The sequence below is a fragment of the Lingula anatina genome, chromosome 2 (assembly GCF_051362555.1).
Source record: "Lingula anatina isolate TDL-2025a chromosome 2, LinAna3.0, whole genome shotgun sequence".
In the NCBI taxonomy this organism is placed as follows: domain Eukaryota; kingdom Metazoa; phylum Brachiopoda; class Lingulata; order Lingulida; family Lingulidae; genus Lingula; species Lingula anatina.
In genome coordinates, this window is record NC_141768.1 from 39,309,532 (window position 1) to 39,322,149 (window position 12,618).

Below are 12,618 nucleotides of genomic sequence, written 5' to 3' on the forward strand. Positions count from 1 at the left end.
CCAGGAACTAGGCGCCAGCTTTCCATACCGACTTAAGTCGCATAGTTGACAATGCAATTTAACAATGATTGTGAATGGAAAGTCTTACTTAACAGATTAATATTGGTTGAAATAAGTCTGATTACTCTGGGAGGCCGCGCAACTTGCAGGAGCCCGTACACGTACTGGTACAATGTACAAGGCATGACCTGCTATTGAACCTATTGAACCCTTCAGAACAGGTTTAAGTCTAAAAAATTATTATATTCAAATTTAATCATGTGTGAATATAAGTTTTTGGCCATACGCATTAGAAGTGAACCATTTTTCATGTTCTATAAAGTAAAAACTATATCATGTAAAGCTTCCAGTACAAGGTGTGTTAACTAAATTTTTGTATTAAAATAAGCTTATTTTATTATATATTTGTCTTTTTTAAAATTAATAAACAGTTAAAAAATGTATATCAGTAAAGTCAGGATATTTAATGAATTATATTTGCAACCAATAACTGGAAGTGTTCTCTATGATAAGGTTGAGCAGACGGGGCCGTAGCAATGGTCCGAAGGTTCATTGGTCCGAATGTTCTCTATAGAAGCTTCGGACCAATGAACCCTTAATTAAAATAAAAATAATGAAAAAGTTACCATTTTTCGGGCTAATGAACCTTCGGACCAATGAACCTTCGGACTATCGAGACGCCCCCCAGCAGACAAAGGTGAGAAGCATCTAAAACTTACATCCACAAATTTTACGTACTATTCAGTGCAAATCATTCATCCCCCATACTAGTTACATGCATCGGATGATCCACTGTGTTCACACTTTGCAATATTCATTCAATTATTTCTAAATAAAGAGAAGCAATATTTGCTATTGAAATGTTAGTAAGGCTCCATATTTTAAGTTAAAGACAAAATTCCATACTGGGTTCACTGTATTTTTTATTAATGCACTGAAGTGAAAGTTACAATGTCAAAAAGAAAAATAATCTTTTTGAAACACTGATATACACCATATTTCTATTTCTTATGGAATAATTTGTTACTACACAAAAAGTACTTTGCATGTTCAAGGTATACATTTGGTTAACTTGGCAGGTTTTTCTTCCAAAAAAGGTAGGAATTCCTTTGATGAAAAATGTATTTAGATGCAAAAAGATGTAGATTAGATTTTTCAAAAAGATCTGGCTATCATATCTGTATACATACAATAATGGCAAAAATAAGATTGTGAAAGTTGATTATCAAAAACAAATCTCTTCTCCTTCACCTGAAATACCAAAGAATACAAAGAAGTATAAATGTGCAAGCAACAAATAAATGTAAAATCAACCTGGATTTTAGTATTTTAAAGCGAAAAATTATAAATGCCAACTTTTTTCTGAACACTTTATATCTATGCTCATGATTACTTCTGAAATTTTCACCAAATGCTTTATATATTTCACTAAACAAAATGACAACATCAACATCAATCCACACTGATTTGGTAAATAGTTAGAAATGCTCTTTTAGAGTAAAAGTACACTGTAACATTATTCAACATGTCAACTACAAACAAGTTTCATGTAACTATACATATATGCATAGTCTCCAAAATAAAATGGAATGTTTAAAGCTAAGCAAAAGTTGTTAACATATTGGCATGAATGGTAATTTATTTTTGCTTAGATGAAATGAAATACTATAAGAAGAGTGTACGGCACAGAAACAGCAGCTTAAATATTGCAACAAGCTGTCTTTTTTGAACTACATAAATGGTAACAGGACATTTACATGGCTTGGGTTAATGTTACATATATTCAGTCTAAGTTTTAAACCAACTCCCATCACAGCTATGTGGTATATTGTGCCAGTTTTTAACCAGTTCGACCTTTTTCATGGAATATTCAGAATGCAACCAACTTGTGAAACCAGTTAATGATGCTGATTGACATTTAATGTTCTTACCATTTTAAGATATCAACTTTGAACTTGATAGATATTTGAGAAATATATACCCTTTAAATGAACTTAAGAAAATATTATGTATCTTGAGTATAATTCAAAAATAAAGACTAAATGTCAATTTAGAATCACAGTCAATGACTTTAGAGCGTTGTGCACAGATTATGCTTAAATATACCTCAATTTACTCCTACACCTTGACAAAAAGCCATTATAATAAGGATTTACAAAAAAATGGATTTCACAGAAATAAAGTACAACAAATTTGTTAACTTGAGAAAATGTAATCCCTTTTTTCCTATGTTATCCTAATGCAGGTTAAAAGTGAGTATTTCAAACAAAGGGTAATTGGTACTCTGTGAAAGAAAAAATTAGAATAAATTCAGATATGAACATAAGTTTCTAATTTGAAGACCAAGTAACTTTGTCCCCAGCTCTGAGAAGGGCGTTGGAGCTTGGATAGACCACTCCATTAACAGACAAAGTATTCAACTCCAACTGACCAAAATGCAGTTCCAGTGAATATTGGATTTTACCTGCAAGGAGATTTTCTGCTTCCAAAGAACCTACAACCCCAGGCAACAAGACAGGATATCTGTATGGTGGGGCAACCTTGGGGTTGAACTTTAATATACCATCAGGGATACTTGCCCACTGGCCAGTCAGAGCAAATATCATATACCATGATGACATATAGTAACCATAGTGACTGGTCATGAAGCTCTGACCCTCCAGTCCATAACCCACTCCTCCTGTGATTCCTGCTGCATTCCACTGGTCGTTTTCGATGGAGCGCCACCTATCTAAAGTCACCTTAGCCACATTGATGGCATTGGTGACATTCTGCTCCAAGTGGATGTTAAGAGTCCCCCAGTTAGGGTTAGCCATCTGCCAAATACAGTTATCTCTGAAGGGTTTTACTGCAGGTCCAGGGTAGGGGTAACGGCCTACAAATTCAAAATATATTCAAGTGAAAAACTCTGAATTTGCATCCATATTCAGTTACATGTACACTGGGAATATATTCATAGTTATTCAAAATTACGTAAAAACAAAAATGAACAAAGCTCTTGCTAGCTAAATGACATGATATTTTATGTAAGTTTTATATTACAAATCAGCCTACCAGTCATAACCAGCATGCCATATGGTGTCTCGTTGTGTTCATACTCTGCTTTCAGATGTTTAATTAAACGACTGGGATCAACAAGAGGACCAAGTCCTACAGAGAATGCAACAACCTGGAAATGATGCAAAAATATCACATGCTGCTGAGATATTCCATTTCAGAGACACTGAAATACAACTACTCAGAAACAAGTAAGATCTTGTACAGTTAAACTATATATGAACATTAAATTTGATGAAAATATTTTATGTTCCTTATTGGCAAGGAATATTTCTCATTCCTGATTGATAATGTAACCATCTGAATGACAGCTGACAACAAGACTGTGTATGCCATATATATATATATATATATATATATATATATATATATATATATATATATATATATATATGTTACAGTAACCTATCTAAAAGACTGTTACCTGTGCATAAAATGAATCTGCCATAACTGCACCAGGTGTGGCAGGAAGGTTTTCTGTTACACCTGTTGGTAAAGAAATACTTTTAAATTAATACACAATGAGAGTACATGGTTTGAAAAATAAATCATCTTTTCAAATGAAATGAAATGCAAACTGTCATCAACCAGTTATATCCATCTCTACCATTATCTTAAGTTCAGCCAAATAGCCAAAAAAAAAAAAAAAAAAAAATCAGGAAAATCTATTTTTACTGGACAAAATTATGGTAAGAATCATAATCAAATATTTGAAATGCATTTCACAATTTTACTGGCACATAATTCTAGCAACTAGTAAAGTGTTAACACAAAGCATACTGAAGCAAATATACTAAGCCAATATTCATACCTACTAGTCCCTGTGCTTCAATCATTTTTCCCAAAGTGGATCTGAAATTCTTAGGATCAAGACGGAAGTCGATACTGTCTACTTTGTTCAGAGTAGTGTAGGCATTGTAGTACTCGTGAGTGGCATTCCACTGGTACTTATCTATGGCCTCAACTCCACGACGATAGGCAGACTGACAGGTATTTGCAAAGTCCGTGTCACCTTGAAATATTAGAGGCATCATTCAGCTTATTTACTCTTATATTATGTCTTAAATGACTACAGATTTTTGAGGTGCTTTTATGGACACTATACAAACCTACTGACATTTTTTAAAGACAAGCAGAACCTGAGAACATTTTCAAAATTTATTGATAACAAAGCTACACCATCTGCCATGTTAAGTAAATGTATGCAATAACAAGAAAAAAACAAGTGAACTTGATGTATGTTATTAATCTTATCAATGCCTGCTTACCAAAAGCTAAAGCTAACTCGTAGCCAGCTCTCAATGCTAACAAATGGAAACCAGATGTATATGCAGAGAAGTCATAGATAGTTAAAACAACATAGTCGTATGTGGTCTCCAGCTTCCTGGGTTGACCATATTCCTTTGCCTGATCTATGTGCCACTGAACAGCCTTCTTGATATTCGGCCATAGGGATTTGACAAACTCAACCTCACCTTTCCACCTAAAATAAAAAGAGACATAACCATAACAAAGTACACCACCAAAACAGTGATACTACTACTACAATAACCACAATTGTAGATAAATGATATGAAAGATCTCTGTGTTGTGCAAAAACTAACTAGCACAACAGCTTGTCATTATGGGAGAGTTTGGACTTAGTTTCTTAAAAATGCAGACTGCCAGGACCTTGAAGTTTTGTCAAAACTGTCTTTTATTCCATTTACTTGATGCTTCAAGCACCAAAGGGAGGGCAAAACTAATGTCATCTATGTGACCCTTTCATCCAAGTTTACTTGTAATCTCACCCAAGCCAGTTTCCATTTTTTAATTTTCTATGTTTTGATTTACCATATACTCAGCATGTATTGGTTCATTCCAAATGAAGCTATCATTGTAGTATCATTGGGAATGAGCTCTTAAAATTATCAATAAATACGATAGTCAACATCTATAACTAACCTATATAATTCTAAAGCATACACAGCAAACATAGATGAACAGTCTGACATGACCCTGCCTCCAGGAACATCTATCTCATCGCCAGGGACAAGAACACTGACACGGAGCTCCTCAGCTATCATTCCAGCTGCATTCTGAGACTTTGCCCAAGCCAACATCTTATTCTTGGTACTCTCTGGGAAGAATGTTATGTATGGAATGTGTCTTTCACCATCATTATGAACAGAGTCTGAAAAAAGTATTACATTTACACAAATTAATAAATAAAAAAATACTTATTACAGTGCATGCAAAAATGAATGAAATATCAAATACTTATTCATAAAAAATTAACTCTTTAATGTTATAAAAGTTACAGTTACATAGTAACACTAAAGGCACATCAGGTGTCACTTGTACATTTTCTTTTACCAGATATTTTAAAGCAAGAATAAGTTATTTGGTGGGAGGGGGAGTGGTTGTCATCTGGAAATCATTTTAGACTACATATACTCAGGTTTCAGTTCTGTCCTTAATGTTTGTCTGGTCATCTGTCTGTGATATCTTACCTGTATCAGGACAGTCATAAGCTTCCCACTGCCTCCACCTGCCATCAGCAAGCCGGAATGCAGACCTAAAATAAAATAAGAAGTAAAAAAAAACGACTTCATCCTAAATCTATGTTAAGCATTCCTTACTGAATGAAAATTACAAGATCAATAGAATATGAAATTTATTATCTTGGTGATCACAAGGATATCATAAACAGTGCACTTTAATGGACTCCAGTGGTTTAAATCTTAAAAACAGGTTAAAGTTCATGCCCAAGAATTTCCACCTCAGATAAGATGCAGACTTTCAATCAATGCTATTATGAACAACAGTAAAATACCTTATATGTCCCAAACTGTTGACATAGATATCTTGAAGAAATTCAGGTAGAGATGAGTTGAATAAAGAATTTTGCATCAGGGTGATGTTGCCAATAGTATGAGGTAAGGCCACTGCCATCTGCTGTGCCACATCAATGGAGTCAGCAAACAGGTGCTTGTAAAAGTTACCATAAATCCTGCGCTTGAAATCGCGGTTAGGATAATACCAAGATAAAATCAATGTCACAGACTTTTCCTCCCCTGGCTGCAATGTTGTAGATAATGCCATTGCCCCATGCACATTGGGAAGTGCCCCAGATTCTGGTTTGACTGCAGTCTTCATGAATTTTCCATTAGCTGCAAAGTCATTCCAGAGATCCATCACATCATCCCCTGATCCAAAGGAGGCTGCCACACCCTGATTGTTTAAACTGGATGCACAGATTGAAAGATTTCCACATGGGGCCACATTGCATTCACGAACCAGAGAGATACAATTTAAATTGCCTCCTGTTTCATGGACTTGCCAAAAGCCTTTGACACCTGATGACCTCTGGGGATTAAACCTATTCAAGTTAACACTGGTGTAGAGTACACAAGACTTGGTGTCTTCTTGAAATGTCCATGTTCCACATTCCTTAACACTACTGCAAAGCTTCATGCACTGTAAATCATTAGTGACAGTTGAAGCTTTTTCTGATTCTAGAGTCCCTTCAACATATGACCTGTCCTGCATCTTTTCTATTCCTAAAGGAAGGTTGAGCATGAAAGCTGCATCAACTTTGTTTGTTTTAGAAGGATTCTTCATGACCAATGTAAAGGCTATGGCTGGTGTAGCTGACTTATTGAGGTTGTTCACATAATATGTCGAGTAACCATACAAGGCAGCCTCAACAGGTACACGTGAGTCTTGCACCTCCAGTCTGGACACTGGGTGAGAGCCTTGGTACTTCATAGCCTGAACACCTGGCAAACCTTAATAATAATAATAATAATAATAATAATAATAAACTAGAAATTGTTTTTTGTTATAGCTCATAAAACTGAAATATACAAACATTAACATGAAATGATAAATAAATATATTACAAAAAGACAATTTGATTGAGTTAAGAGTTAAAAGGACAGACTGTTTATTGGTAAATTCTCTTTAAAAAACTCTTTCACCATTTAAAAGTTTTACCTGTGGGTGGATGAGTTTGAAGTACAAAAGCTTGGGCTCCATTTGATTTTTCCTTAGGAAGCTTTTTCAAATGACGCTTTAATCTGTTACCACCTATTTGGACCCTCATTTCTTCGATTTCTTCATCAATTTCCTTGGTCATTTTGATCACTTCATTTTCAGCTCTGGGTATATGCACATTGAGGTAGTATTCATCAGATTTCTGACTGACAAGTGGTTTCTGTTGGTTTGACTGTTTCTTTGAAACTGAACTCACTGAGGTTCTCATACCAAAGACTGCTTCTTCAAATACCTACAAATAAAAGTTTTTAATATCAAGCTTTGTTGATCACTATTCTTGTTGACAATTATGACTTATGATAAATTTATATTTTCATCATAAGAATTTCAAGACGAATCCTGTGTAACGTTATAATTGTAGATAATATCTCAACAATTTATAAGCAACAAAACTCAGCAACTGAAATATTGTTTTTATCAAATTAAATGATATCATTGTTTGAAATATCTATGTTATGCAACCATTTATGTAACATTCAATGAAACGAGAGCTCTACAACATTTTTATTCAATTGGAGATCATAGCTGTTATGCTGAATTTTACATCACACCAGCTTGTCATGCAAATGTTAAAATAATGCACAATTGTGGAAATGCCTTTTGTATGTATACAGTAACCATATTAAGTGCCCACACTTATTTTCAATCCTAATGGTGGCCTTCAGTACCTGTATTTTTGCAGCTCCCCCTGGCGTTTGGTTCATTATGACCCACTCATGTAAAGTACCATCTCCACGAAGCTCTATCGACCCTGTGCTGACACCTATTGGTAGAAAATGAAACCACTTGAATAAAGTTACTATGAAAAGATTTTATATAATCAACAATTTTCAACTGATACATATATGTATGCACAACTCAGATATAAACACTTAAATTGCCACTCCAATATGATGGGAAAAATATTGCTCATTGTGATTCAGAGATCAATTTTTTTTCTTTGGGCAATTAGGTTTATCTGTGATGATAGTGATATTATTGAAAACTTGAAGCAACCTTACTTCTGATCAAAAGCCAAAATATATCCCAGCTGCCATTATATACCTTGAAAAACCTTGGCAAAGTGATGACATGACATGAAGAATGCATAAAATGGGATTTGCACTCCACAATGGCCACAAATAGCTTCAAATACATGACCAATTTCATTCTTTTCAAAATAGAATACAAAAGCTTGTGGGGCATGCGCATTGTACACTTGTATTTATGGTGTCAATTACACATTTCCATAGAAATTGTGATATCCACATGACTAGAGGGTAGACAAATATACTCAAAGGAAATTCTAAGATATTTACACATGAGATTTTGTGGTAGATATTTTTGTGCATGACTGAATGATAATATAACAAATTAGAAATTACAGCAAACAATGCTGACAAAGCAAACTGAATACAAGAACAACTCATTTCATGTATAAGCATGAACTTATATGTCCCTCTGACAGGCATAGGAGTTTAAAATAAGGGGCTGCAAGGCTAAAGACATTTTAGCTTACTTCATCCTGTATAGAAAAGAAATGATTGTAATGGAATCATGGGGGTGAGGGAGGAAGGCTTCAGCCCTTATGAGCCCCCAGTGATACTCACCTCCAAGAGGCACAGCACTCCGTATACCACTGGGGGGTGGAACCAAAGTCCCATTATCTAGCTGGTGGTAGCGATAATTAAATGCATCCCAGAGGTCCCAGCCCATAGCCGAGTCACTGATGTGGGTGACATTCTCCTGCTCCAGGTACACGCAGCCTTGCCTCTTCCACACGTAACGGTCGGAACTCTTGATAATGCCTTCATTTTTAAACTGGATTTTCGACAACAGATCTGAGATACTGTCACCTCTGCTCTTCCCGATAAGTAAAAACGCACCAAGGATAAGGGCTAATGTGGGGGCACTTGCTGTCATGGTCGTAGTCTACTTTTCTTGGGTCTACTGTGGTAATCCCAAGCTCAGTGCCTCACCTCAATCTGCAGTGACAACCTATATACACATTTATAAACAATACATGTTGGTCGTAGTACCGTATAAATGTACGTACAGATGTAAAACGGTTACTTGTGCATACAGATAATTTTTAATATAAAACTTGTCCAGAGTGAGTCTGTCAAATGTGGACCACTCTCTTTATCAATATCGTGTTGCGCTATATATATATATATATATATATATATATATATATATATATATATATATATATATACAGGTATGTTGCACATTATGACATGCTCTCGAGGACAATGACTCTAGTATTCACCGGCTTTTATTTTTATACCTGCACTGTACATTCCTAGGTAAATTAACGTAAAGACAGCAGTTGTATAATACAATTGCAATGATAGTAAGAAAATGTGTATAATTCTGATTATAACTAAGACTTTAGGAACAACTTAAAATGACTTACACGACGGTGCCCTGGCAGATTCAATTATACAAACCTCCGAGTCTTGTGACTGGTCATGTGACCGCGGGTATTGTTGTTTAGACATGGCGGTGGCAGGTGCGCTGAGAAGTCAATAGGTTAGCACTTAGAGAGTAAAATCAGCGCTTCCCAGAGGAAATTTATATCATTGAGAGTACCGTAACATAGGTAATAACACTGAAATTAATCCGTTCGTTTACAAAAGATAGATATAGCACGGTATGCATTTGAACCTTCTTTATATCGGTTATTTACCTTAGCAACACCAATACTTCATGTTTGGCTGTACAGCATTGAAGAGAGATTCTGTCATAATTTTAAATACTTAACTCTCAGTTTTGATAAAACATTTGCTAAAACTTAATGCCGTCAAGATGGACAGTGCTTATGTCAAATATTCCTCGTTTTAGTGTGACATTGAATGGGGTCTTTTTACAGCAAGTACAGGCACATGAAATTTTATAAGTTATATGTTACTATATTGAATTACTTTTCTTTCAGACATAATAACACTGAAGATGTCAATTGATACTATTGTAATTGAAAACCACATTAAACTATTTGTTCAAACAAAAATTGATGAAGACGTGTATTTGGACTTGAAGAGACAATGCATATCTATTGTTCCCTTATCTAAAAAGGGATCTACGACTTTGGCAACATTTTGGGCCAAAGTTCTGCAGAATAAGAATGTATTCCCTGCAACGAAATACTTGTACCACAAAGACTTTGACAGGAAAACTGAACAGTCAATTCTATTTGTAAAAGCAGCTGGTGTCACCTTTACAATTTTTATGAAAACTGGCACTCTGACTATAGAAGGAGAATATGTCTACGACTGGTTTAAGAACAGGATACGAGATGTCCTAACAGCATATGATGAGAGTGTGGGGTTTCCAGTTGAGGGGTATGGGCAGGTTGTCCAAGCTGATGAAGATGAAGCCATTCCAGGTATGTACCTAATTTTTTTTTTCTCTACTTTTATAATTATTTACGTTGATGACTTTGCATGATTAATCATTTACTATGTAAGATGCATGAAGAAATTTAGGTTTCATGTTAGTTTGTGATATTTTATTCAAATTGTTATATTTTCAGTTGATGAGCCTAGGCTGGTTTTAAAGGAGAAATCTGCTGTGGTCAATTCCACCATTACTGCCCCTGTAGACATGGCAGAAAGTATGGACCAGCTGGAGAGTGTCCTTGGAAGGATCCATCTTGATTTGGTATGCAGTACTAAAAAATAATATGTTGTCCTCTTTTAATAGTTCATATAGAATTAATCAAAGCTAGGTCCACAAAAATTGTAAATCTGAAAGAGATAGATTTGTCTTCAGCAAGGTAATTTTATATCAGGAATAATAAGCATTTTTATTTTCTTGACACTTGGGAAGACTAGTCCAAAAGAAGCAGATTCAAGTTGGTTGTATATTTTGCAAAGTTAATCCAGTTTTAGATCACATGTGTATTAATAAGTACCCACTATCAAGTGTTTATAAATAATTACGAATTTCTGTTTCTCCCGTTTTCCAGCTCAGCACAGAATCCCTGCAAATGCGTTTGAAGGACCTACCCACAGGGTGTATCAGGGAAGGACACACTTACGTTTATGAGCTTTGGAAATCTCTTCTACACAAATGGTTCAGTGAGGGCTTTAAAGTGTACATTGCTACTCCAGTCATTGACACTCAGCGGGTGCTTGACATTGTGGACTTCATGTTCCAAAACAAAGAAACTGCAGACCTTGAGGGACTCTTTGTGCAATATCAGTGTGGAGAAAATAAAAGAATATCAGATGTCAAAAGAGAAGTGCTGGAGCTTCCACTATTTTCTCCTCCACAGAGGCTTCACATTGAATATAAACTTTTCAACAAATTGAACTATCCAGCAAAGACATTTAACTGTAAATTCATAGCTGGAGTGAAGGGAGATGCAGCTCAAGTTATGGTCACTAGTGCAGGATTCAACAGGAATCACTTTGAAGAAGAGAGTTATGAATTTGTGATGTTTCATCAGACCAAAAAAGACAATTTTATCAGGGAGTATATGGAGCCTCTGACCACCAGCATTGGTCTAGAATAAAAAACAATAGTCATTATCCAAAAACTGCAAGATGAACAAAGTCTAAACTTGACTAGTGAATTAACAGGAATTTTGATTTATCTAAAAAATTGGTCAAAATGATTAAATTGAAACATGCAATCAATAATTTCTTTTATGCATGGTTGTAATCCCCACAAAAATTATTAACATTGTTCTATATAGATTGTCTTAATTATTATTTTTATTATAATATTATTATTATTATTATTATTATTGCATCATTTTAGTTTTACTCTATTTTTGTCAAAAAAAAAAAAAAAAAAAACTGTGAAAGGAATGTTGCTGTTTTGGGTTTCAAGTTAGAACAGTTATTTCAGTGCCAATGTAACATTTTCAAACAAAAGAAAGCCATGTATGGGCTTTTTAAAAAATATTCAATTGTAATGAATTTAGTAAAAGTGTCTGTAGAGAAAACATTTGCTGGATTGTGCAGTGGCATGTCTTTTTTTACCACAATCTGAAGGATTTTTAAAAGAAATATTTTTGTATTAAATTTTATTCAAATAAGTGGCTTGTGCCTTTATCTTATAACACTTGCAGTTAAAATATCAATTTGTACATTATGATTGAATTAGACTTATGTAAAATAATTCAAAAATGCACATTTTTATGTTGTTTTTCTAATTTAATAACAGTTAGAAAATCAGAACAGAAAAAGGAGTAAAATATCCCTTTTAAACAACAGAACATCATAACCTTATATATCTAAAACTACATAATTTAACTTGCCATACAAAGTTGAACAACTTTCTTGTGCGTGCTAGGTGCAATTTTATAAATAAATGAATAAATAAACAACTGAGAGTAACCCATCTGGGTCATTTAGCAAAAAAAAAAAAAAAAAAGTAGGCAAATGTTATAAACCACTTTATCCAAATTCCTCACATAAAGCAAATATTGCTTTGTTTGTCCATATAAATTATGAAAAAAAGACACTTGTGTCATATACATATGTCATATCTTTATATTAAAACTTTCCATTTTATTATGCATTTTAATATGTA

The 12,618-nt window shown here is 34.4% G+C and overlaps 2 protein-coding genes across 3 annotated transcripts; one reads left to right on the forward strand and one right to left on the reverse strand.

Moving 5' to 3' along the window:
- Positions 1-905: 905 nt before the first annotated feature.
- LOC106167159 (uncharacterized) lies at positions 906-9,612 on the reverse strand. 2 transcript variants are annotated; one of them, XM_087005610.1, is made up of 12 exons: positions 9,494-9,612; positions 8,685-9,059; positions 7,764-7,858; positions 7,036-7,327; positions 5,873-6,827; positions 5,550-5,614; positions 5,002-5,230; positions 4,326-4,540; positions 3,869-4,069; positions 3,482-3,543; positions 3,055-3,169; positions 906-2,875 (listed from the first exon to the last, which is right to left on the reverse strand). In XM_087005610.1, the coding sequence occupies exons 2-12, from the start codon at positions 8,995-8,997 to the stop codon at positions 2,331-2,333; spliced, it is 3,087 nt and encodes a 1,028-aa protein (XP_086861736.1). In that variant the 5' UTR covers positions 8,998-9,059; positions 9,494-9,612; the 3' UTR covers positions 906-2,330. The 2 variants fall into 2 exon arrangements, with proteins under 2 accessions (XP_086861736.1, XP_086861735.1); XM_087005609.1 differs by having other exon boundaries at positions 8,685-9,072; positions 9,494-9,584.
- Positions 9,520-12,492, forward strand: LOC106167151 (uncharacterized). The gene is made up of 4 exons (XM_013545861.3): positions 9,520-9,679; positions 10,013-10,462; positions 10,610-10,737; positions 11,045-12,492. Exons 2-4 carry the CDS (start codon positions 10,030-10,032, stop codon positions 11,591-11,593), a joined length of 1,110 nt encoding a protein of 369 aa, XP_013401315.2. The 5' UTR covers positions 9,520-9,679; positions 10,013-10,029; the 3' UTR covers positions 11,594-12,492.
- Positions 12,493-12,618: the final 126 nt, after the last annotated feature.